Source organism: Mauremys mutica, chromosome 11, assembly GCF_020497125.1.
Source record: "Mauremys mutica isolate MM-2020 ecotype Southern chromosome 11, ASM2049712v1, whole genome shotgun sequence".
Classification (NCBI taxonomy): domain Eukaryota; kingdom Metazoa; phylum Chordata; order Testudines; family Geoemydidae; genus Mauremys; species Mauremys mutica.
In genome coordinates, this window is record NC_059082.1 from 40,567,089 (window position 1) to 40,594,366 (window position 27,278).

Consider the following 27,278-nt stretch of genomic DNA (forward strand, 5'->3'; position numbering starts at 1 on the left):
GGATTAGGAAGGACGTTCTGGCAGCTTTCCCGCTGCCATGATCACAGGGGAGAGATGAGAGCTGAAGCAAGCCAGAGCCCTCAGAAGCGGCTGCAACCGCCCCCTTTCCCTCCACAAAGACACCCTCGCAGAGGGCTACCATTAACCCTTCTCACACACACTGCCCTATGTTTAATCCACGGTACCCAGCTGCACAAAACTCACCCTACTCCGGTAGCAAAGAGCTAGGACAATGTAAACCCCAGGGATGGCTCGTTAGCAGCTTCATGCTGAGCCAGTGCCATCAATCCCGCCCTGCCTTCCACAGCAACTCACAGCACAGCCATGGCAAAGAGTCACTGAGGGTACTTCCTAAGATCTCCTCGAGCCAGCAGATAATGAGGGCAGCGTCCCCGGGGCCCCATGGGGCAGTCTGATTGCAGCTGGCAGTTTGGGACTAGTGTGCCTCCAGCCATCACAGCTTTCAATTGCCCTCCCCTGGGCATTAACAACTCCAGGGTAAGGCTCAGCAAAGGCAGGATGCAGCCCCACATGCCACCATCCACCATGGGATGAGGGCAACAGCAGCCAGGGATCAATTCCCAGGCAGCCCACCCCAGCGGGATGCTGGGGCTCGCAGGAGCTCTGTGTTTGTGGGTGTTTCTAGGGGAGATGTCAGCGGGGTGTGGGAATTCCAGACAACCTCCCCTCCCCTTCAGAGTGCCTGGAGAGGGCCCAGTTTGGGGGTGGGGGGGGGGAAGAGGGGAGAATCAGCCCCATAAGAGCAGCTCAGAGGGAAGCCAGTGAAGGGGCCCAGGCCACGAGTGCTAACACAGTACTCCCTGTGCACTGGTGCAGGAGGAACAGTGTTTGAGGAGGGGTACAGAACACAGCCCTCCCTCCATCCGCTCCTGGACATGGAGGGTAGGTTCAGGCGATGCCCCGGGAAAGCAGCAGAACGAGGCCAGCCCAGCACTGCAGTCTCTACTCAGGGGGGGGTAAGTGCTCCTTCCACTGATCAGACTCTGGGCTCAGAGGCAGCCACCTCCTGCATGGGTGGGGAGGAAGTGGATGAAGGTCTGCTGGGGCCCCACAGCACAGGCCTTGTGGAGCAGAGACCAAGTGGTGATTCCCTCCTGCAGAGAGCAGCAAGTCTTGGGCAGGGGGGGACCTGCCCCTGGCTCAGAGTAGGGTCCCTTCCCCAGCATACATCCTGACCTGAGTAGGGGTGTTGGGACACTCTCTTGCCCTGACAACGGGAGGAACTGGCTACAGGCCTCCAGCTTGTTCCTGTGCTCCAAGGGCAGGTGGCCAGGGCAAGCTATGGAGCCAGCAAGGCCACTCCAAAAGTAGCGAGTGCAGGGGATGGCTCCTCTCTGGGAACCCCCTCTAGCGTCCCCCAGAGACCAGCATGGGTCACTGCTCACGCACTAACAGCACAGTGGAGCTGTGTCAACGCAATGGAGAGCAACAGTGACACACACGACCATGCAGGCAGGAGGTTTGGGCCTGCCCTGGACATGACACTGGCCTTGGGGAATGGAGCTATTCTGCTCTGGGTGGCTCACGCAGGCTGTACTGTGCCTCTCCCCCTCCACCCCAACACCACTGGGGCTCCAGTTTCACCCCGCCCCGGGGCCCTGTGCTCCCCCTGCCTGGCTCTCCCCTTTGATTTGTCCACCCCGTTCTCAGAATCTCGCTGCCTGTCTTATATATGGAGATATACCTATCTCATAGAACTGGAAGGGACCCCAAAGGGTCATCGAGTCCAGCCCCCTGCCTTCACTAGCAGGACCAACTACTGATTTTTGCCCCAGATCCCTCAGTGGCCCCCTCAAGGATTGAACTCACAACCCTGGGTTTAGCAGGCCCATGCTCAAACCACTGAGCTATCCCTCCCCCTCCCTATCCCTTCTCCTCTTCCTGAGGTCACAAAACCACGCTCTGGAATGAACACCGCCAGCCAGTCTGGTTCTCATGGCACCATTTCACCCTACTCCAGTCACCCAATGCTGCTGGCTGCTGCTCCCTCCTCCCGCCCGCTATGCTGCTTTCTTTTTGTCCTGTCTGCCCCACTCCTCACACTCATTCCACACCCTGGACCACACCATCTTTAGCATGAACTACAGCAGTGGTCCCCAACCTTTTTCGTCTAGCGGGCGCCAGACGACGAGCCACGGAGGACCGTGGCAGCGGACAGGAGCCTGTTGTGTGGAGAGGGGCGTGCAGTGGGGGAAAGGAGAACAAGCGGCAACGTCAATAGGCGTCACCGCCGAAATTCCACCGACAAGTAGCAGCATCCAGAGGCGTCGCCACCGAAATGCTGCCGATTTTTTGCGGCATTTTGGTGGTGACGCCTCTAGATGACGCAGCTTGTTGGTGGCATTTCAGCGGATGCTCGTCTGCCGGCCAGTACATGGGCACACTTAGACGCCCCAGCGGGCGCCATGCTGCCCACGGGCACCGCGTTGGGGACACCTGAACTAGAGCCATCTGCAGAGCTGCTCCAGGCTGAGGCCAGAGTCCTCGGAGAGCCTCATGACATTCAAGTGGCTTTCCCTGGGGATGACTGGGCCAGAGGAGCACTGAAGGTGCTCCGCATGGCCCAGGGATGAAAGCACCCCGCTCATGCAGTGGGAGAGCTGCCAGCCCTTTGTGGACAGGTGCAGCAGTGAGCCCTCATTGTTGATCAAGCGAGCAGGGGTTTGGTCTCTGCAGGAGACAGGGACAGTCTAATGCTGTGTTTCAGGACAGCCATTTGTTCACCCATACTGATGGAGACCTGGCCACAGCTGCAAGGAAAATGAACCCACAGAGATGTTGCTTTGGTTTCCTAGTCCCTCCCCTATATAGGGGACATAAGCTACACCTGAGTGGGTTTGCAAGTGGAATAAGGCCAGCCACTGCATTCCCCACCCCAATCCCAAACAAGGACATAGAGCAGGTCACAAGAACAGCAAACCTGGCTGCTGGCTAGTCTGTATGTGCTCACCTCCTGCTCAGCAGTTGGGGAGCATGGGCGACAAGGGATCTATGGTAACCCAAAGCCCTCCCAGCTGTTTGGCGGAGAACTGCAGCAGAGAGCAAGGAAGCTGTTCTCCTTTCCCCCACTGCACGCCCCTCTCCACACAACAGGCTCCCCAGGCCTAGGCTGGGCGCAGAGCAGCCACTGCACATGCTTGTGCAGTCAGCGCCTCCCCGCCACGTACCTGGGCACAGCCCCTTGGCTCCCTGCCCTCGGAAGTGGCTGCATCCTCTTCCCCACTTCTACTCAGCCTCCCTCACGCTCCAGGAGGCAATGTCAAGTCAGGCTGACGGCATCTCAAGTGGGTTCCAATTCATGACTCTGCCTCCTCTTTACTCCAGATCAGTGCTCTTCTGTGGACTCCAGGACAAGAAGCCCGTGAGGCCAGGCAGGGAACAGAAGGTAAAGGATGTGTGGTCACTGAGTCAGAGTCTACATTCAGTGGTGGCTGTCCTCCAGGCTGCTCTTCCTTAGCATCACAGGGATGGCTGCATCACACCTGAATTACCGGGGATGCTCCTGCTTTCACAGGCATCTATTTGACACCTGTTCTCCTCTCCCTGAGGTCACAAAACCACTCTCTGGAATGAAACACCAGCCAAAGACATCTTCCTTAAAGTGTTCAGAGCTTACAGAGCTGGGGTTCCCAGATGCTAAGTGCTAATGCTGGTGCCGGGGGAGGGGAGGGTTGTGTCTGGCAGGAGAATGAAATGCCAGAACAAAGGGAAGTGGAGAGACCCCTGTCTAGGATCTGCTTAGAAAATAAGGCACTGACTCTAGGGCAAGCTTCTCCCTGGCGGGAGACAAAAACAGCAGAACATGGCAAGTCTGCAAGAAAAAGTGTAAATGGCAAGTCCCAGAGACAGTAGTGACCCAAAGTGAGCCAGCGGTGGCAGGGATGACCAGCTCCAAGTGGTGTAATAACATTTCTCTGCATCTTGCCCAGACCTCAAACAGTGAGTTATCTCCAATCTGCAGCTGGAGAACTGAGGTATAGACAGGGGCAGTGAAATGCTGACGCTCACACAGTGAGGCAGTGGCAGAGCTAGGAGATTTACACTCTCTTCCTGAGTCCAAGTCCTGTGCTCGGACCCAAGCCCAATCTGCCCCCATTGGGGGCACTTCTGAGAAGCATCTCACGACTTTTGGTTTGTGACCTGATAAGGAGGGGCTGTTGGCAGTTTGCATCCTTCCACCTGTGCACACCTGCAGCACAGGAGAAACAACCTGCACAAAAGAAATCAGCATGCTGCGGTGCTGGGCACTGTGTACTCCACAGCTCCAGCCCAAAGGCAGGCTACATTTCAGCTCTTGAGGAAGCGACTCATATTTTCTGCTGAGCTGTGTTTTGCATCCACCTCTCTCCAACACAAGTGCTTGTGTACCATGACATCATACTCCCTGGTGCCAGCCAGAAGCTCCAGCAGTGCCTGCTCCCCAGGGAAGGAGATATCGTGGAGCTGCCAAACCCAGCAAATCAGGCCTCCTGGAACTTCCATTAAGTTACGGAACAAAAATAGAGCGCTCCTGTGATTCGGCTGTTACATTCCCAACCTGCATCGGCTGGGATTTATTAGCAATGACATCAGAGAGGTTTCCCAGGCAACCCACACATACACCCAAGAGAGCCTCTGAGGTGGAGATCGAAGCAGCAGAACTCACGTTCCACGGGGCATGGTGCCCGTATGGCAGGAAAAGCAAAGCACTCACGCTGTGGGGCCCCCCACCAGCACTGGTACATCTCAGGGAAGGCTGGTTTACGGCCAGCGCTGGCAGCATGACAGACAAAGGGCTGGGCTCTCACCCTCCAACCACGGTGCCCAGAGCATGGTCTGATGAGGCCTGTACTTGTGCCAAAGGTCAGAGCGCAGATCCAGGAGTGCTGCCTGCAGAGCTAACCCATTGCTCTCCCTTGGCCCTGTTCTAGCTTCACTGCTCTGAACTCAGCCCACGAGCAGCTGCTAGGCAGCTAGCAGGGAAGATACCAACCAATGCAGTTAGAGCCACTTACACAAGGGGGCTGGAGGTGCAAAAGTGTGCTTGGGCTTCAGGCTCCTGGCCAGCTCCAGCGTGGTCCCGGCATCAGAGTCTGAGCAACCTGCTCTGTAGGGTACCTCAGTGCAGCCTCCTGCCCAGCTAGGTGCAGCTATGCAGCCAACTCCACAGAGATGGTCTCTGCTAACAGCCCCTTGTAACACCAACACCCTGTGCAGGAGGCAGGACACCCACTAGCTAGAAGCCTACAGAGCAGCTGTGATGATGCGGGCGCTCTCTGGTAATGAACGTTGCCCCTGGATCGGACGGCAGCATAGGGGGTCTGTATCACATGGGAACAGTTCTGTCACCCGAGGGGGCTGAGGGGAGCAGAGCCTGCCCACCCAAGGAAAGGGAGAGGAGGCCCGTTCTCATTGAGACTGAGCAGGTGCGGAGCCATCATGGCTCGAGCCTGGCTGGCCCCCAAGGTTTGAGCGAGGTGGGCCAGAGAGAGAACCAGGCAGAGACCCAAAAACCAGGGGATGGGGACTTATGACAGCAGTGCACTCTGGCTCCGTTCTGTTCCTGTAGCTGATCTCCCATAGCTTGTGGGGAAGCAGATTAGACGTGGTTAAATAACCACCCACCAACCTGTGTGTTTTAAAATCCTTGGGTGTTTGTTTGTTTTTTCTCTCTCTCTCTCTCTCTCTGATGCTTTGCTACAACTTAGCAAATAAAACACCTTTGTTTTCAGCAGGTTGTCGGCCACCATCACTAGTCACAGGTGCCCGAACTCGGCTGGGCCTGCCGGATGTGCACAGTCAGTACAGTCAGGCCCTGGTATGAGCGGCAGAACCAGAGAGATTCAGACAGGTCTGGGATAGAGGCCAAACACCCAAGGGTACGTTCAGGGAGACCAGAACGGAGCAGAGGCGCAGCTATTCCTGTAACCATGACAGCAGCTCAGAGAGATCAAGGCAATGCCCATGTCCTTGTTGAGCACAGAGGGGCACGGAGTTTACAGGGCAGAATTAAACAACTGAAGGGTCTTAGAGCGAGTAACATCCTGTGTGCAGTAGAGATGGGCCTGACTCAAGCAACAGGAGAGGAGACAGGAGATGGAGGCAGGGGCAGAGGGTGCGGGGGCAGGGCCTGGTGGGAAGTGAGGGCAGAGGACCGGGTGAGATGGCAGGTGAGTGGAGGCGGCCGGGGGTGAGTAAGGAGAGAAGAGAGATGGGGAGAATGCCTACATCACACAGCTGCTGCCCATTTGGCAAGGTGGAAGCTGGCACCACTTGCCTTTTCCTCCTGGGATCTATATGCAGGGGCCCCACCAGCATGGCCTGCATTTAAAAAGCCAGGTGCAGAGCCCTCTCCCCGCACGGTTGGTCAGGGGAGGCAGTGCAGATGAAGAGAGGCAGCGGCTTGGTTTATAAGCCTAGAAGAAAGCGTGCTAATTAGAGCTGGGCTCCAGCACCCAGCGAGACAAGCGCTGACAGCTGAAGTTGCCTCAATGCCCACCTGGAAAATTGTTCCATTTGCCTGCAATGATCTTTGAGAGCAGAATTGATCTCTAGTCACCTGAGTCTGCGCTTGGGGTTGCAGATTTCTGGGTGTGAGATGACAGTGATGGATCAGCCCCTGGGGGACGGCTCTCACTTAGCACAGTCATCATTTCACAGCTTGCAAACAGCAACTGTTTGAACGGGCCCATGGCTTTGAGAGCTGGCTGGACCTGGACCAGGACCAGAGGAAGTGGGCCCTGGGTTCATATTCATTCAGGGGCTAGCTCCTTGGCTTCTGTTATTCCCAGTTTTGCTCCACATCTCAGGCCATGGAAGTGTCTGAATGGGAAGGGGAAAGGAGAAACCAACACCTCAGTCCTGCCTGCTTGCAGGAGCCTCCACCCCCAGAATTTCCCCTGAACTCCAGGACCGAGGGCCTGCTGCAGGATGTGCAGGCGCACAGACTAAAGACACCCTCCCAAGGGATTTGGTCAGAGGCAGCGTGGCCTAGGGGCCAGGCCAGGTTGGTTCTAGTCACCGTGACACTCCCCTTCTCTGTGTCAGAGGATAGAGGGGGATTTCTAAGTAAGATCAATACAGAATGAAGCAAGTACAGGATCCGTCACCAGTTGACCCAGAAAAAAACAATCTTGTGATTCTCCGGAAAGCCATGTAACCACACCAACCCTCATTATTTCACACACACAAACACAGGTGACCCGTCTGCAGCCTGGCCCCACAGTACAGTCACTGCAAGTTTAGGAACGGCTGTAAAAAACCCTTCCAGAGAAAGCTGTCCAGGCATCCTTTGCTACTGCATCTATTAGCCTCTCTAGAGAGACACTGCTGCCAGCTGAGAGCGTCTGGCAGCCCAGGCTGGCATCTGGGTATGAGATCTGGGGCCTAGGAAATAGCAGAGCGCCCTACAATCCACGTGTGAAGACATACACCCCACCTAAGTAGGAGTCCTCCCCCTGGGGCACTGGATTCCAACTCAAGAGCCCTGGGTTCTGTGCCAGCTCTGCCATGGCTGACTGGGTGAGCCGGTGACTGCCCCTTCCTCTCTGCACCTCCACCCTCTCCTGCCCGTTGCACTCTGTGTCTATTCAGGGTGTGAGCTCTTTGGGGCAGCCCTGTCCCTTACTCTAGGTTTGCATAGTGCCCAGCACAACGGGCCTGGAGCTCAGCTGGGGCCTTGGTGCCACTGTACCACCACTAACAAACAGGAGAGTCCTCGCCCCGCCTCAGTCACAGGCTGATGTGCTCTGCCCATCCCAAAGAAGATAAGAGACACCCAGGTGGCCACACCCTCAGCAGTAACCAGAACCAGGAGGAAGGAGCAAGGCCAGCACTCAGGACCTGCAAACGCCCAGAGAGGAGAGCAAGAGACCCCACAACAGCAGTAACCCAGCACAGCCGGCCTCTTCTCGAGCCCACCGGGTTTGAAACCCAAGCTCAAATGCACCCGTCTAGAGCCCTTCTAGCCCCTCACCTGCCTGGAGAGACAGCTTAGGCCAGGTCCTCACTGGCACCTTTGCTGGGACAGCAATGCTGGTTAAGGGTGCAATTTTTATACCAGCGAAAGCCCTTGTGTAGACACAGCAAAGCAGGGCTGGTGAGGGAATAGGCATGAGCTGCCCCTGCAGAGCACTCTGGCACATATCCAGCCCTGGATGACCCAGAGCACTCCTTTGCTGCATCTGCACTAGGAAGGTGTGCAGGAGAGCTGCACCTGTATCTCTGCACCAGCCGGAAAGCGAGGCCTTAGAGCTGCAGGGGGATCACAACCCCAAAGCACCAGTGAGGAGCTCACTGGTGCAGGGCGTTTGGTGGTGCTTCCCGAGGAGCCAGGGAGGGATTTGGGGGGGATGTCAATTCTGCCAAGCAAAGGGCCAAAGTGATTGTCCCCACCCTCCAGAGCAGTCTCCAGTGAATATATCCAGCTAGGAGAGCATCGCTTGGCTGGATCAGACTCCCAAGCCTTCTCTCTGTAAATCAAGGCTGTATGTAGCAGGTGGGCGTGTAATTGGGGAGGATGAATAGCTTCGGTTACCCCCGGGCAAGCAGAAACAGGACACCCCGATGGCTGGACCTGGTGCCCAGCAGCACACTTGCAGCGAGGACAGGAGGGCTGCAGAGCAGAACCAGCCCCTTTGCCTCACCTGGAGGTTCCCATCGCCAAAGCCAGTGCCCCGTGCTGACTCCCTCACGAAGCTGCCTCAGCCCACGGCAGATACACTCAAAGCACCCCGGCTTTCAGCGAGGACGAGGAGCCATCGGGATGTGCTGCCAGACTTACAAGCTTTAACAGGGAGCAGGGGGCCCCAAAATCTGAGGGGGATGGGGCTGGGATCAGTGGCGCCCCCTACTGTGGGACAAAGTCACCTGCCCACAGCACGGGGACCATCAGGGCCCCTTCAGGAGGGCCAGGCCTGCTGCTGAGGAGAAGTTGTTGCTGCTAGTGACTGCAACTGTCACTTTCGCTGTCTCCGGGCTGGGCTGAGGGAAACCACAGGGCTGCCTTCTACAAGACCTGCGCAGATGGGGCTGCGAGTGGAGCCAAGCCTGGCCCCAAAGTCACGAACTAAACTCACACCTACCCTGCCTGGACCAGGGCAGAGCATGCCTGGCCCTCCCACCCACCCAGATCAGAGCCCTGACTCCCAGTGTGAGCCCCCAGGAGAGAAAGAAGCCTGGAGCTGATGTGGTGCCCAGCATCAGCCATTTTGCAATCAAGACCGGCTGTTTTTCTAAGCGATCTGCCCTAGCGATTACTGCAGGGCAGGGCTCTGGCCTGTGCTGTGCTGAGCGCAGTGGTCCCATCTGGTCTTGGGATCTAGGAAAAGGGAGACAGCTACAAGAGGGTGAAGAGACGTGTCCAGGGTCATAGTGAATCTGTAGCCTTGACGCAGCCTTCTGCTCTAACCACTAGGTAATACCACCTGGCAGGAACAAATCCCTTATCCTCAGGGTGTGAGGGGAAGGAATCCGAGCTCCTCCCCCCATTAGCCATAGTCAGAGGCATGGGGCGAGGAGGGAGAACATTCAAGCTCAAGGAGAGGATGGGAAGGCTTGTGGTTCAGGCACTGAGTGGGGTCCCAGGAATCTGGGTTCAATCCCTGCTTTGCCACAGACTTCCCCATAGCGGGCCATGGCAAGCCACAACCAGCCCACCCCACCCCGCAAGCCAGAGCTCCCATCTGGAAAGGGAGATAAGGCTCTCTCCTTCCCTGTCTGCATGTGAGCTCCCTGAAGCCAGGACCTAGCCTGGGAAGGGGTGGGGGGCACTCCCCAGCCCATTCCCTGGGGTAAGCGACACTGCAGTATGTTGTGATTGTGCAGGACAGGGCCAGAAGGGACTGCTGAGATCTGATCTCCCAGTCTGCCCTCCTGCACAGCACAGGCTAGAGACCTGCTCCACCATAATCCAGAGAGATGATCTTTGAGGAAAAACATCCAGTTTTGATTTAAAAATTGCCAGAGGTGGAGAATCCACCATGACCACTACTCTGTATTTGTCTCGTTTCAACTTCCTCCCACCGGATGGTGTCAGACCTTTCTCTGCTAGACTGAAACCCCATTTTGACATATTGGCTCCCCATGTGGGTACCTACAGACTGTCATCAAGTCACCCCTTTACCTTCTCTGTGTTAAGCAAAACAAACTGAGCTCCTTGAGCCTATCACTATCAGGCAGGTTTTCCAATCCTTTAAATCACTCTCGTGGCTCTTCTCTGAACCCTCTGCCATTTGTCACCATCCTTCTTTAATTGTGGGCACCAGAACTGGACACAGGATTCCAGCAGCGGTCACATCCATGCCAAAGAAAAGTACAATAACCTCTCTGCTCCTCTGTCAGCTTCCCCTCTTTACACATCCCAGGATCACAAGAGCCCTTATGGCCACGCATCACACTGGGAACTCATGTTCAGCGGATTATCCACCACAGTCCCCAGATCTTTTTCAAAGTCCCTGCTTCCCAGGACAGAGCCGCCATCCAGTCAGTATGGCCTGCAGTCTGTGTCCCAGATGTTGTATTGAGATGCACATGGTTTGCCTGCGCCCAGGTTAGCAAGCGATCCAGGTCACTCAGTGCCCCGTTACTCCATTATTTACCACTCCCCCAATGTGTATGTCACACTCAAACTTTATCAGTGATGATCTCCAGGTCACTGATAAAGACATTAAACAGCACTGGGCCAAGCTCTGATCCCCATGGGACCCCCTGGAAAGGAGTCCCTTTCTCAACACACCCCTGCCCAGGCAATTGGTCTCCCATGTCCCTCTGCCATTCCTCAAGCCAACAAATCAGGCCTTTAGTACCAGGCAGATCTGAAAGGTTGCAAGCGCCTCCCTTCTGCAGGGAAACCCCTTACCAAACCCTGCAGCTAGTCGCCATGGGGCCAGGGGGCTCAGAAGTCAACTTCCCTGCTGAGGAGCCGCTTGCACAGGCTGTTCTCTGGTGCCCAATCCTACTACTGTTGGCGAAAGGCGTCTGCACCCTGTGCAGCTGAGCCAGTGTTGGAATCTGGTGACCGCATGCCAAGCACCAGTTCAGACATGGGATTGAACCTCACTTCAAGGAGGGCTTGGCTCAGCTACACGCCTGCCTAGTGCAGACAGCCACGGTGAGGGCGAGTGGGGGCTAGAGGAGGGCTCGGGGAAGGACAAGTAAGCCAGTCATCGCTGCCAGGGGCGAGGCTGAACTGCTCCATCCTGAGTAGGGGATTTACCCATTCAGAGCACTGTGCCCGAAGCTACCTCCACCGCCATCCACAGCCAGCACCTTCTGCTTTTCGCGGCCCTGCAGGCTTAGCTGAGTCCCCAGCCTGGCAATCTCACTGGAAAAGCATGGGACAACAGCTTAGGAGCACGGGACAACAAATTTAAGGCCACGGATCTCCCTGTAAGATACCCAGTGAATGTAATCCAATGCTTAGGAGTTAAAGGAGGGGACCTGGACTCCTGGGCTCTGTTCCTCACTGGCTGTGTGACCCTCGAGAAGTCCCTCCCTCAGCTCTGTGCTTCATTTCCCTGCCTTGATCCATCTCCCCTTGGGACAGCAAAGCTCCTCAGAGAACAAGTGCTGCATCTCTGCTGGGCACTATAATTAGAATGGAGATGCCATCCTGGCCCTCGAATGCAGCAGCTCCCGCTCCATGCTAGCCACTTTCCAAACACAGAGGGAGATGCTCCTGGCCCCTGCAAAGCTCCCGAACCTGAAAGACAGAGGAAGGCTGAGGGTAGCTCACCACACAGACAGTGTGATATGGGGGAAGGAGAAGACAGGCACATGGCTAGTTTGTGTTCAGAATTACCAAGCCTTGCTGCACAACTCTCAGCTCATTCTCCCTCTCCTCAGCCTCCTACACCAGTTGTGTGTCCCTCTGGGCCTCTCCCTCCATAGACAGGAGGAGCTGGCCAGGTGAGACACGTGATGGGGCCAGCTGGTACCTTGTAGGCACTGCAGAAACAGTAGGTCTCCAGGGGGGATCTAAGTGAGGGAAAGGCAATCCAGGCCAGCTCAGAGAGGTGTGCCATGCATACGGTGCATCAGGCAAGAAAGCACAGAGGCAGACAAGTGCGGAAAGGGGATAAGTTGAGGCTGCCATCACTAGCAGAGTGGGTGGGTAGGAGGCAATACTAGGAGATGAGCGGCAACAGTACGCTGAGCCTGGAAGGCTCCAAGACACTAGTTTGATGCAGTGGAGAAAGGGAAGCCAGTGGGGCTGGAAAGCCATGTCAGACCAAGGTGCTCAGAGGAGCCGCGTTCTGTACTGAGGGGAAGGGTGCGTGTCTGGGCAGAGAGGAGGTGGGGGCACAGAACACCACCACACGTTTTTACACATCCTTGCAATCTGCTCTGAGCAAGGGCTCCGCAGCTTTTCACTGCTCTCTGTAAGCAGCTGTGTTCCTGACTGCACTGGCCTGTGCTGCTGGTCCCTAAAGCTCTCTGCCCTGCCATCAGAGCCCCCGGAAGAGGAACAGCAAGGATTCAAACCTGGGTCCCAGGTGTATTGCTGGAGCCACTGCCGGTCTAATATCAACAGAACCGCCACCTACAATAAACGGGGGGCCAAGGGAGAAAGCAAAGCCCTCTGCATCTCTCCCTGAGCAGCCCCCATCCTGCCCCTCAGAACAAACAGATCAGGGGAGAGAGCTCTGAAGTCTCCTTTGTGCAGCAGCTGCTGTTGCCATGCGGTGAGCCTCGTTGCTATGACGGTTTGCATGTCAGACAATGGCTTGTTTTGGCTCAAAATGAAGCTGCTATTGGCTGAGGTGTTTCCACGGCAAGTCGCCATGGCACTGGGATGGGAAACTGCAGGAGTTGGCTTGGCCATGCCCATCACATCCAGGTGAGTGGGGGGCCAGGAGGCTCTGCTCAGCTGGCGCACTCCACTCCAGGTGAAGTTAATTAAAGCAAGAGGGAAAGGAAACCCAGCAGCTAACGAGGCAGCAAGCAGAGCACTGCTTTCCATTATAATTAGATCTGTTAATAGCTCCAGCAGATCGGAATCACACCTAATAGAATTAGGGAAACTGCCAAGACAGCTGCTCCCATGAAAGGCATTTAACACAACACATTCCTGGGGCGGGCGAGAGAGGCAGGGAGGGGCAGCAGCCACTCAAAGAGGGGTCGCCCAGAATCAGGAGCCCAGGAAGTACAACCACTGTCATACAGCAGGGAGCAAAGTGCTGTGACACACAAAGCTAAAATCATAGGGATGAACCCGAGCCAAAAGTTTCCAAGGGACACTGAGGCCAGTAAACATGCGGTCAGGAGCACATGCGGTCGGGAGCTCTGAGCGTGCAGGAAGGCCTAGGTGGGAGTGATTACCAAGGGACACATCCGATGCAAAGCCAGTTTGCCAGGGACTTGTCACACACCACGTCAGAGCGTTCCACCCATCTCTCACTCCATGGGAGCACAGCATGGCACTGTCTCACACTGGGGCCTAGGCTAAGGCGGGTCTACACTCCAAACTGCATCCACCCCTGAGCAACGCAGTTCTAACGACCTAATCCCTGGGGTAGATGGCGCTGTGTAGATGGGAGGACTCTCTTGTCAGCATAGATAGCGTCTTCACTAAGCACTGCAGCAGCACAGCTGCAGGTGTAGACAAGCCCCAAGACTCACTTGGGAAAGGCATGGGTCAGAATCCACAAGCATACAGTGCTAGGAACTCACAACAGCTTCTTCAGGAAGACTGCGGTGAACTCGGAGCAAACAATGTTCTGTAGCTGCTGTGGGGCGGGAACATCTGGCTGCTTCCCCCAAGTATAGAAGCAGGCTGCAGTGATCCTGCTAGGAGCTTCTCTCCACCTTTGTCTCGGGTTTAAGTGCCTGAAACAGCCTGAGTGCTGCTCACCGGATGTCAGGAGAGGCCATCTCTCCCCGGACTAAGTGCTTAGCAGTTAAGCTAAGGAAGCAAGGCCCTTTCAGTGCTGTGCCAGGTTAGACTAGTCTTTATCCAGGCATAAAACAGCCCACACACATATGAATCTATCAACCCCACTCAGGAAACAGTGCAAGGAAGCTGGGAACAACAGTTCATATGTTGCAACAAACCTCTCTCCCTGTCAGGGAGCCACATAGCTGACATCACACACTTCCTGCAATCAGCTAACTGTGGGGCTGATATTTTAAGCCACGAATGTTAGCTTCAGACATACAGTAAAAGCATCGCCCCCGCTCTGTGGCTACTGGGAGTTAAGCACAGGTACCATGGGTGCTACTGCAGGCCAGAGCGCTTCCCAAGCAGCAACGTGAAACTGTCAATGCGGGAGAGTTTCGCTTGGGCAGGGCTAGGGGCAGCACCAGCACTGATGGACTAAAGAAGAGACATCAAACACAGAGCAGGGGCGGGAGGCGGAGAAAAATTAATCAAGCAAATAAAAAGGGGAAGAGAGAGAGGTGCTGCCCAAGCCACCAGCAGGGGAGCAAGGGCTCCCTCTACCCATTGGGGACATCTGGGGTCACAGAACAGTCACTCGAGATGCATCTGGGGCATTTTGCAAGCCCTGGCCTCACATATAACTCCACCAGAGAGGTCCTTTGGGGCCATCTGCCTGTCCCAAGTCAGGGTAAAGGAGGAGGGTTGGGCGTGGGGCTAGCAACTTCCCCCCTTAAAAAATCAACTTGCTACAGAAATGCCAACAATAGAGATAACAGAGATTTTTAGCCTGGAAAAAGAAGAGTCTTCAACTCGAAGACGCACGACGCTGGGTGGTGAAAGCCGCGAGGAAGCCACTAAGCCCATTACCCTTCTTGCAACCAGGAGGATTACCATCGGCACATGGAACGTGAGGACCATGTACGAGTCAGAAAAGACGGTGCAGGTTGCAGCAGAGATGAGGAGCAGCAACCTGACCCTAAACACCTGGCGACGCGACCTTCAGGCTGATAGCAAAAAAATGGGCTATACCTGGAACCAGCTAGAGCGAATGGCCCAGGATAAAGGACTCTGGAGATCTGTGGTTGGCGGCCCATACCCCGATTGGGGTGACGGGCATGAGTGAGTGAGGCCTCACATATAATGTACGCAAGGTGTGTGCCATAATCCTACAGCAATACAGTAAGCAGTGCCCCTACACCTTGTCACTGTGGGCGGAGGCAAGGGGACAGAAGTGGAGTGGGTGTGTTCTTAGGGAGAGCTTCATCCAAAGAGGTTCTAGTCAGCTCTTCCTTATCCTAAGTCTGCTAGCTACACACACGACGGGAGCACTGCACTGAAGACTGGGACTGGCCAGCAGAGACAACAGGACTTGAGCCCTGAATACCGGGTACACAGCCCTCGCAGCAAAGCCATCGCTCCTGACGGCAGGAGCCAGGCTGAGAAGGATCTTTGCAGAGTTCATTGAATTACTGCGGACTAAAAATAGCCAAGCAGCAGGAATCGCAGAATGCCTCCAAGGCAAGATCTGAAACAATAGTTGCCAAAAAAGGGATAATGTGGAAGGACAGGCAGACAGGCTGCAGAACTGCACAGACTAGAGAGGCATGGAAGAGAGGGGGAGTGAAAAAGAAATACCAGGCACTGAGCCTAAAGGAGTTGTTTAAGCCTGAATCAGAGAGGACTGGAAATTAGTGCAGTAGGAAGTGGCCGCCATGCCTCAACTAATTCCTGTACGGAGCAAGCGGCCTGCTGCAGCAGCTTTCTCTGAGAAAAAAGGCCTTCCCCTCCTCTGAATCCTGGAAGAACTCAGGAGCTTTCAGCTGTTCGTTCTCCACCCCAGACCCTCTTGACTATTCATGGGGCAGGGTGGGTTCATCTCCCTCAACCTCCTCGCTGCTGCTGTGAAGTTGGTGGTCTCCCTACTCAACCCTGCTTCCAGACTTTTTATGTTCCCCTCCCCTGTAAATAGCTCCAGCGCTGCCTTTGCTCATGGCTTTCCTGACACAAGAGCAGGAGATCCAAATTGTCAGTTTCATGGTTGCTCCCAGGGCTCTCAAAAGCAGTGACTTAACCAGTCTTGTCAGCTTCATGCTGCTGTAGCCTGGGGAAAGCTTTGAGAAGCAGCAGAGGCACCGGGGCTATCGGCAGATTCAGGAACTCACTGCATCAAGACACACTGGAATGGTTTTCTTTACTAGTATCCCTAATTTCTCTCTTTTCTATGAAAACTTAAACTTGGCAGAAATCGATGGCCTTGGCTTCCGCCAATTCCCTCTCACCCACCAGGAAAGAGGTTACTACTTACCACTGGTGAGTGGCCCTGATCTGAATGAAGAGTCCATCTTGAGTGAGAGGCTGACAATAGGGCTAGCACAAGATGCCTGCTCCTCTATAGGAACTAGGAATGTAAATATTGGTAAAAAAAAAGTTAACTGGTTAAATTATTAAAATTATATTGTTTAACTGGTTAACCATTAACCAAGGTCCCTCCGGCTGGCCTGGTGCAGCAGGGGCTGGGGCTCCTCCGGCTGCTGGGGTTAACGGTTAAGGTTGGTTAACCGTAAGCTTAATGCTTACCAGTTAACCGTAAGCTTAATGCTTACCAGTTAACCGTAAGCTTAATGCTTACCAGTTAACCGGTTAACCATTTAACCTTTTACATCCCTAATAGGAACCAAAAGCCTGACATTGGGACTCTAGGGGGAGGATCACGATCCTACAGGCAGACAGGAAATAAGTTTGGGGTGGGTGAGGGGGAAGAGATCTTACACACAATGCAGCCAAGCTGCTTTTCTTCCAGGCCTTGCAGGCACAGGCGGCTTTTCTGAAATGTGAGGCAATGACTGCAGCATAAATACGTGAGACCAAAGCGACAGAGTACATGTGTGGGGACTAGGCAGTAGCTCAGACTCCTGGTGTAGTCTGGAGGGAAGTGAAGGTTGTTTGCCAAGTCTGCTTCACAGAGAGAGACCTTGGCAGGCAGCTGATTGGACACTCAACAGAGACCAGTGCTTTAAAACTACCCCAAAAGCAGGGCTCATCGTAAAGCCCTATGTTTCCCCCCAGTTCTCCCCAATCCAATCCTAGGAGCACAGAGTGGAAAGGGCAGCCAGCAGCACGGCTGCCTTACGCACTCCCAGTGAGTTTTAGCTAACCCACAGGCTGACAGCTGCAAGCACAGACTTCCACCAGCACACACTGACTTCCACAATCCAGGGCCCAAGGTCTGTACCTTCTTCCTCCTCCCCACCAGCAACACTAGCTGAGAAAGGAGGAATCCCCCGGGGTTTAATTTTGCAACATAGTTGCTCCCTCCTTCCTCAGGTGCACCAGAGAAAGCCACTTCCAATTCCTTGCTGACCGCGAATCTGATGAAACTTTCCAACCACACAACTGAGCAGAAAGCCATGGAGGCGATGGAGCGGCACGGAACAGACGGTTTCCTGCCTCAGCGCTCTGGCCAAACCCCACTGGGACACAGGCTCTAAGGTGACACCCCACAAAGCTCCCCCTCTCCCAGCTGCTTCAGGTCTCACTCTCATCACAGTGGGAATATGCTCCAGTCTAACAAGCTGCACAGTTATAGCTGCACTATTTAGCCATGGGCCAATCACACATTAAAAAATGGTAGGAGAATTGGGCCCAACCCATGATCTTTACACGGTACTGAGGGCTGCACAGAATTGGTTTTGCCCATGTATCATTTTATGTACTGGAGACTGACACAAAGCGACAAACTCCAGCAAAATTACACACAAGCTGTAGATGTGGCTTGTAACCTCTGCCTGCAACACTGGAACAAGCAACATCTGGCTGAACAGCAGCAGCGTACCCCTGCCTATGGAGATTTAGGTTTAAGTTCAGCTGGAATGATCATTTGAGCCAACCAAGGGAGTTTCTGTACTAGCAATCACAAGAGCACTACCTATGCCCCCGGCAGTCCCCAACACACATTAGTGAGGGAGGAGCAGACGCAGGGGTGTCCATTTCTAAGAATGAGCTTCTCTGAGGCATCTGATTGTCACTAAGTGCTCCCACCACCCCCTCTGGGTTCTGTTCCCACTTCCCAGTTCCAGCCGGGAAGCAGGAGGCAGTTGGAGTCTCATAGAGAAGGATTGTCTTCTGTACTCTCCAACCCAATTTTGAAGCCTGAGGAGTTTCCAACAAGGAGCCACATTCTAGTGCTTCCTTCAGTAACTAGTTGTGTGACATTCACCCAACGTTCATTTTGTGGGTGTTCACACGAATAGCCCCTGTATTTCATGAGCTAAAAGGCCACTTTCAAAAAGGCAAATCCAGAATCTTCTGAGCCAAGCAAATGCAAGGAAAACAGAGCAGTGGGCTATCTGCTTCCAGATCTTTTCAATACAATGACCCCGGAAAAGTAATCCCCAGCACTGCACACAGCCAATTCAGAGGGAGTCAGGAAAAGGGCAGGTACCTTAGGACTGGCTCCTGTGCACACAGGTAGTAATTCTATACTAGGAATAGACCACAAAGAGAAGGTGGTGCCAATCCCATCATTCAGCCAGCCTGGCACCTGGCCTGAGGAGAATGCACACCCTGGGTCTCGCAAGGTCTGCTTGCCAAGCCCACTCCCTTGATCGCCAATGGCTCTCCTCTCTAAGCACCTCTGCACTGCCTTTGGAGCACCCTCCCTTGCCCCATTAAACAATGGCAGCTGAGGGGAAGTTGAACTCACCCACAGCACTACCAGGATGCCGCGCACACACTGCTCTGGCCCATGCTCACCACGCAGCCTCCAGATTTACAAACTCCTACAGAGGCAGTTAAAGAGGCACATGGTGCTGTGGAGAGAGCTCATGATGACAACTGGTCTCAACTTCAGGGACGAGCACAGGTTTGTGCCTCTCACATCTGGAGAGATCTGTGCTCTGAGCTCTCTAAATAACCTGGGACAGAGGTGCTGGCAGGAGTCCAACAGCAGCTAAACCTCATCAACCCTCATGAACTGGGAACACAAAGCCAGGCCTTATGCACAAAACCAGATCAGCGCCCAGCAGAAAAAGGCTCCTTTGGCCTGGAACCCTGATATCCTCTAGGGCAGTGGTCCCCAACCTTTTTGGCTGGCGGGCACCAGCCGAAGGACCACTGTGGCGGTGGAACACCCGCCGAAATGCCGCCGAATTTCAGCGGCGACGCCTCTCGATGACGTCACTTGTTGACAGCAAGCGGCATCATCGAGAGGCGTCGCCGCCGAAATTCGGGAGCGATGCCTCTCAATGACGTCACTTGTCAGCGACAAGCGGCATCAGCGAGAGGCGTCCCCGCTGAAATTTGGGAGCGACGCCTCTCGATGACGTCACTTGTCGGTGACAAGCGTAATCATCAAGGGGCGTCCCCGCCAAAATGCCGCTGAAATTCGGTGGCATTTCGGCGGGTGCTCTCCCGGGGGCCAGGACGCGGGTGCATTAAGATGCGCCCACGGGCACCGCATTGGGGACCACTGCTCTAGGGCCTGTTGTGAGAGCTTGACTGGATCGGTTACTCAGCAAGAGCCTCCTGCTGCCTCGCTGGTTACGTGTGCCCTTGGGAGAGATTCACGAACATGAACAAAGCTCAGTTTGGAAGAGGGAGGCAGCCTGGTGCACTCCCTTCTTTATCTGCTTTAATTCATGTGACAACAGCACTACTGGGCGCTGGGTGTTTCCATTCCTTGTCTGGGCTTTGGGCTAAGGCAGGGGTAGGCAACCTATGGCACACATGCCGAAGGCAGCACGTCAGCTGATTTTCAGTGGCACTCACACTGCCCCGGTCCTGGCCACCGGTCTGAGGGGCTCTGCATTTTAATTTAATTTTAAATAAAGTTTCTTAAACATTTTAAAAAACGTATTTACTTTACATACAACAATAGTTTAGTTATATATTATAGACTTATAGAAAGAGATCTTCTAAAAAACGTTAAAATGTATTACCAGCACGCGAAACCTTAAATTGGAGTGATAAATGAAGACTCAGCATAGCACTTCTGAAAGGTTGCCGACCCCTGGGCTAAGGGAACACACTTGTTACTGGATTTGCTGTATAGATTGACATTTTGAAGTGACCCTTGAGAGACGCCCTCTGAACCTCTCCCATCTCAGCTACAGTCCTCCAAGAATACCCCCCCCCTCTTAGCCCTGGAAGGGTAGTGCTGGGGATGCAGCAGCGTGCACACCTGGCAATAAACACAATGGTATGACAAACAACAATCCAACTGTGGAAGAGGAAAGACAAGCTCTCCAAAGGGACTTACCATCTTCCGTCTCCTGCCAGACGATGCCCTCCAGGTTGACGCTGGTGCCAGGTTCGCAAGGACCCAGACACTCCGGCTCGGTAGCCAATGCCACATCGCAGGTGTTCACCCCCACAGAGCGAGTGCGTACCATGATCTGCTCACATGGCGATGAGATGTCATTATTAACAACTGGGACCAGGAGATGCAAGGGCAACACTGCAGGCGTGGAGACCGGAGACTCCATCTGCGGGGAAGGAGAAATACACCAGTGACCATTGGGGAGAGCACCGAGGAGAAAGCAAACACCAGCAAGGCTGTCCCGCTTTCCTGGAGAACACAAATCAGGGAGCCCCCTCCTGCCACTATCCCATTTGGCCTATTTGCTCGGAGCAGGTTCACAGCCCATCCTCCATCACAGAACTAGGACTTAATAGGTCTTTTCCAGCCCTGATACGCCTATAAACTACAACCCACTGCAAGGACAGCATTTTACAAACAGAGTCTAGGCCCCACCCCTGTTCCCTAGCTGGAGACCTGCCGGACCTCAGCCCTGCTGGAGAGCCTCTGGCTGGGCTGCTTTCAGTGATGAAAGGTCTTTCCAGCACAGGATTCCCAGTCTCCCGTAGCCAGTCAGTCAATCTGCCTGGAGACTGATCTGGTTTGGCTATTACCGGAACGTCAACACCCGGAAAAGCAGCCCTGGATCTGATGGGAGGAATCACAGAATTCTGCCAGGCTGGCTGAGGCAAGGCAGGAGAGGCAGCTGGCAGCCTTCAGATATCTGTTCCATCCCAATGGCCTCTCCCCAGCTCTACCCCAGCCAGATCGACCCCCAGCAACCTCCCTGCCTGTTTATAGACTAACCCCTACACCTCTGCTTTCCATGCACCAGAGCCCTGCTGCAATGACCCAGGGGGTTCTCATGTTGAAGAGGAAACCCAGCCATCTTGCTTCTCTCGCACATGAAAGTCACTTCCTCAGTGCCAGAGCTGGGGTAGGTCTGCATGGAAAGCAGAGAACTTAGCTGAACAGGGTAGAGCACAGACAAACCCTGTGGCTCTCTCCACCCCAACTCCCCAGACCAGGCTCACAGCCTCTCGGCTATGCAAGCAGCCTGCTGAGATGGCTGAGCAGGTTAGAAAGTCACCCCAGCTGACGCTCTGTGGTCCAGCACCATGTGACAGAGGAGAAAAGTCAAAGGGCTGATTCATTTTAGAGCCCTGTCCAGACTGCCAGCCAAAGGAATGCTTCGGTATATAGCCTGTGTCTCCAGTGCCCAGACAGTGTAGCTCATTTTCTCACTCCCCGCAACAGCTAAAGCAGCCTTCCCACCCACACTGAATCAGCCCCACAACCGTACCCTTGCAATGGGGATTTGCAGCACTACTCATGCTGGCTGGTTGGGCTGCGCTCTGACCTCCTCCCTGGGGGGTAGGGTTTCTGATCTTGATAAGATGCTGAGCAGCTCAAAGCAGCAGACACTAAGGAAACCACCCCCGTGCAAGTCACCAGCAAGCTCACAAACTGCAACACAGCCACTCCAGGAGTTGGGACAGACCACCACAGCATCCAGCAGTGAACTAGCCAGGAGATGCCCCTGCAAGCCTGCTGTTTGGCACTGCCCTGGAGCTAGAACCATGGGAAGCTTGGCTGCCTGCTGTCCTCAGCTCCAGAGAGGCAGGAAGAAAAGGTCTCCAAGCTGCTTGCCAGAAGGTGCCCTGCCTGCTGGGGATGGCCCTACCGGCATTACCAACCGTAAAGTCATCGCTATTTGTGGCACTCAACTGTCAACAGCCACAAAATGTTCAGACTCCCATTGAGACAAATTCTGGTCCCTGAACAGCTGCCAAAACATTATCCTTAGCTGCCTGTTGTCACAGAGAGAGACCTTTGCTAAGCCTGCCTTTTTATGAAACTGTTCGCTGGAGCACAAGACCACACACTGAACCTCGGCTGCCATATCAGGCCCAGCCTCACTCCACACGACCTCTGCTGTGGGGCCTGAGTTCCCGCATCTCCCCACACCCAAGCCCCACATCAAGGACATTTTCAACTCCATTAGCAACCAGCACTCTGCAAAGCCCCCTTGAATTCTCAGGAGCAGGCGTCCCCAGGCTGAACAGGGAAGGGGGCCAAGCTTCGTGCCACCGATGCTGGAGGAGCAGGAGGCAAAGGGGTGTTTCTAAGGCAGTGGGCAGCACCAGGGTAAAATGTAGTAGTTCGCCACATGCTGGCAGGAGAAGCTGGGTGGATGGATTTGCCATTGCCCATGTTACCAAAGCAGACAGGGCAAAGCGCCGCTGGCCTGCAGTCAGCTCCTTGTCCCCCACACTCTCCTCTGGACAGCCCATCGAAGTGAATCCAGTGTGATAAGCATTAAAGACAGCCCCCCCAAAGTTTCCTCCACAGTGACTGAGCTACAGTCTCTCCCCACTCAGCGGCAGTGGGCTTCTCCTGACAGCAGGCCTGGCTTTCTGCTGACAGCACCAAATCCCTCAGGATCCAGGTCCTTAGCCTTCATTTCTGAGGCAACCCTTTGGAGAGACTGCCACACCCAGCACTTGTGCTGTCCAAGCCCCTTTTGGCACTGCCCATGGGCCTGTTCTCCCTGAAGGATCGGAGATGAAAGAATTTTGCCTTCCACATACTTCCTCTGCCCAAGAGGGGGCACTGATCCTCACCAGGGCAGATCAGAGCCACATGTGCAGAGGGGGGCCTCATTCGGCACCTCAGCAAATCCCACGTAAGCAACGAGTCCCTGGGAATCACTAGGGCCCAAGAAAACAAACAGCTCCAGAAAACCCCTCTCCCTGAGCCCCTAACACAAGCAAAGGGGCTGCCTCCAATTTTCATCCATTTACAAATTAACGCCAGTCCCCTGCAGTGAAATAGCTGGAGAGGAACCATGTGCAATTGACACAACTTGGCTGATAGCAGCAGGACTAGCAGAAACGGAGTGTCAGGTGGGGAAGCATTCAGCCCGGGGAAGCATTCAGCCCTGAGCGTCATTTGCTAGTCAGCGCTGGGAGCAGTGGCTGATCGCTTGTTTGTGTGGCTGAGGAAAGGAAGGGCACCTGTGGGTTTTGAAACCGTTCAGCTTCCTTCCACTTTGCAACAGAAACCACAGAGCAGCACAGGCATGTTTAATTACAGTTCCAGCTCTGCTAATTATCGTTTGGGCACATTTGTAATCTGCGTTATGCCACAGTGCATAATAAGCAGCTCACTGAGACCCATCTAATAAGCAAGGCGGCTTTATGGGATTTCATATTTCACTCTGCACTGGAACCAATGAAGCCTTATTTATCATCCATCCGGAGAAAAGGGAAACCAGGAGGGGCAGCAGCTTTAGATTAGGGAGAAGAGAGAAAGAGGAAAAACCCACAAAGGCAAAGGAAAGAGAGTATGCCTCCCTCCAGCAAAGCGATTGGCAGACAGGTAGCCAGGTCCTGGAAAGATTTGGAACAGAGCTGAGAAGTGGGCCAGCGCTGGAGACAGATCAATCCTTGAATTCACCTAACACCTGTGTCTTATCTCCAAGCGACAGGGCATTTCATCCTGCATCTTTTATCGAGCCCAACACAAGGTGAGAGGCTTGGCCTGCTGGTCACTGCACAAGCCTCAGGCAGACAGCCTGTGAACAGAGACTGATGTGGGAAAGGAAGGAGCCAGGCACTTATTAGTCTCACCATGGGAAGTAATTACAGTGTCCTCCTCCTGAGCATAGCGATGTCACTAGCCATGAATCTCCTCCCAGGCTCAGAGCCACATACAGCTGGAGCCAGCCCCACTGTGCGCAGCAAGCAGCAGGCGTTGCAAAGCCAGGATTGGAAGCTTCTCTCCCCTTCAGCTAGTCACATCAAACCCCGACCGCAAGGCCAGCACTCCAGCACCAGCCAGTCCGGTGCTAGATGCAGATCTCCAGGCAGGAAGACTTGCAGCAGGAAGCATGCTCATTAGGTAGCACTCCAACATGCACACCCCTTAAGCAACCAATTTAAAGCCCCCTCCAGACTCCTGGCAGTTTTGAGTGAGGATGCAGATAACAGACCTTGCAGGCCCTCTAAGGCAGGCTTCACGGCATGTGATTCACATCCGGCTTCAGTTCCTAGCTCAGCCACAGATCCCCCGTGTGACCTCAGGCAAACCATGTAACATTGCCTGTCTCAGTTCCCCTCTGTACAGCGAGGCTAATACTATCCTGCCTGCTGGAGGTCCTGAGGCTAAAGCTATTAATGTCTGTGGGCTCAACGACTGCTCTCCCGGGGGCCGAGGCGCTAGACAGTCCCCAGGTGATAGCCGTGCAGCACACGTCTCACTCCCCAGTGCAAGCCTGGCAGAGTCTGTGTCTGTCCACCAGACACAATGAAGAACCCGCTTTGTGTTTACAACACCAGAGCCCTGTCTCTTCTCCAACATCAGGGACACACTCTGGTGACTAAGACAAGAGTCTAACACAGCTGACCCAGAAAATTGCACAAAGGCTGCTGGATGGAGAAAACAAAACAGAAAATGCAGCCCCGGGAAGCTGCAAGGATCATTGAGAGATCTTAGAACAGGACTAGGGGATTAAGGAGGGATCTTGAAACGTTTCCCTGGCAGCAGGCTTAGAGCTCAAAGTAGACAGGCTGCTGGAAACAGGCTACCAGTGCAAAGTGGTGCTGTTTCTGCAGCCTTGCTCACCGCACACAGACAACATGCCAAACCCCTCTGCAAGGGGAACTCCCAGCCAGGTGCTGACATGGGGAGGGCCAGACACCTCTGGACGTGCACAGAAGTCAGCTGTCTGCCATCCTGAGCCATGCCAAGATGCCTCCAGCAGCCATGCTACCATATGGTGTCTAAGATAATTCACATTAAAGGGCCAGCACATCTTAATCAGTACACACAGCAGCAGTTAGTTAAACCTGGAGAAACAGAGGTATATGGTACAAAAATCAAACAGGATTGGCATCAAGGCTGGATTATAACAGCTGAACCCGACATCACATTGACCCAGCCAATTTTGGAAATTTCTTGATAGCATCAGACATTGAAGGTATTGGTAATACCAGTAAGTGAGCGGTGTGATGACACTTTTCGGGGCAACAGGTCTGAGACCTCTGACAGTGGAGATGTGTCAGTGAAGAAACTTGGGCCATGTCTACACTAGAAACATATAGAATCATAGAATCATAGAATTCAAGATCAGAAGGGACCATTATGATCATCTAGTCTGATCTCCTGCAAGATGCAGGCCACATAAGCCGATCCACCCACTCCTGAAATAATTCTCTCCCTTGACTCTGCTGTTGAATGCTCCAAATCATGATTTAAAGACTTCTAGTAGCAGATAATCCACCAGCAAGCAACCCCTGCCCCATGCTTCGGAGGAAGGAGAAAAACCTCCAGGGCCACTGCCAATCTACCCTGGAGGAAAATTCCTTCCCGACCCCAAATATGGCGATCAGCTGAACCCCGAGCATGCGGGCAAGACTCTCCAGCCAGACCCTCTGGAAAAAGGCTAACAATATCCTATCATTGATCCTTTGTACTAATTACCATTGTGGCATGTTACTGACTAAACCCGTTATCCTATCATACCATCCCCTCCATAAACTTATCTAGCTTAATCTTAAAGTCATGGAGGTCCTTCGCCCCCACTGTTTCCCTCGGTAGGCTGTTCCAGAATTGCACTCCTCTGATGGTTAGAAACCTTCGTCTAATTTCAAGCCTAAATTTCCTGACTGACAATTTATATCCATTTGTCCTCGTGTCCACATTAGCACTGAGCTGAAATAATTCCTCTCCTTCCCTGGTATTTATCCCTCTGATATATTTAAAGAGTGCAATCATATCTCCTCTTATCCTTCTTTTGGTTAAGGAAAACAAACCGAGCTCCTCAAGTCTCCTTTCATACGACAGGCTTTCCATTCCTCGGATCATTCTAGTGGCCCTTCTTTGTACCCATTCCAGTTTGAAGTAGTGTTAATACATGTTAACATACTAGTATAACCATTGTTTAGCACATTTTCAAATGAGATAGCTGATTGTGGTCAGCACTACACCAGCTAACATGTGTTAACCTCCTGGCTACAGTAGTGTGCCAAACCACTTAAGTAAAAGGAGCTAGCTAACACATTTCTAAACATGACCTACTCTCCTCACCGACAGAGAACCTCAGAGAATCCTCCGACTCCAAGAAGAGCATCGAACATGGCAAAAGCCAAGTGAGACACTACACACCAACCACTACCAGCTAGCCAGCATCTGCAAGTCTCCTAACACAGACGGAGCCAGAGCTAAGATCAGAGATTGTCCTAAACTCCACATGATAACTTAGTATTTGTATTACCATAGCACCCAGGAGCCCCAGACATGGACCAGGACCCCACTGTGCTAGGTGCTGTACAAACACAAAACCAAGAGACAGCCCCTGCTGCAAAGAGCTTATAGACTAAGTATAAGACAAGAGACAACAGCTGGATACAGGCAGATTGACCAGGGAGTCCAAGGAAACAATGGGACAATGTTGTCTAAACAGATCAGACAGACTGGGGAGGGTGGAACACACAAGCACACTGAACAATGGGATGGTGGCAAACATCACTGTACTTCCACAATCTTTGTTTTGGGTGGGTGTAGTGAGGAAGGGGATCAGCCACATGCAAAGAAAAGAGCAGAGCACGAGGGAGTCAAGGGAAAGGAGAGGAGCAGCAGGTGTGCAGTGACACTCAGGTGAAGAGATTGAGAGGGAGAGGTTTGGGGCAAGCAGCCTGTCAGCACAGAGAACACGGTATGGCTTTGAGACACCCACTGCCCGTGCTGCTGGAGCGTCAGACCCACAAGCAGAAGGCATCGATAACATGCTGCAATCCATCAACACAACGCAAGCTGAAATTAAAAAGGCAGATGCAGGTTCTCTCCAGGCTGCATGTCTAGCATCCTATCACTCCGCCCATCACCAGGAGGGACAGCCATCCGGTCCCGCCAGAGCGGCAATCTGCAGATCCTGCAGCAAGGCCGGCCACTTGCACACCGCTGCCTCTCACAGCATAGAGAAACACCCCTCACCCCACCCCAGAACTCTGAGGTTCCAGATAACACGGTGCTCTGGGGAGAACACAGTCTCTCCAGACCACACACCTGAACAAGTGGACCGGTTCAGATACACAATCTGGG

At 53.8% G+C, this 27,278-nt stretch overlaps 1 protein-coding gene across 3 annotated transcripts in view; it reads right to left on the minus strand.

The window, feature by feature from the left end:
- The window catches only part of ZNF609 (zinc finger protein 609), a 119,102-nt gene that overhangs the window by 16,640 nt on the left and 75,184 nt on the right, over positions 1–27,278 (minus strand). For all 3 annotated transcript variants that reach the window (XM_044979652.1, XM_044979654.1, XM_044979653.1), the window contains one exon: positions 20,136–20,361. In XM_044979652.1, the coding sequence (XP_044835587.1) occupies positions 20,136–20,361 (226 nt within the window). The remainder of the gene's footprint in view (positions 1–20,135; positions 20,362–27,278) is intronic.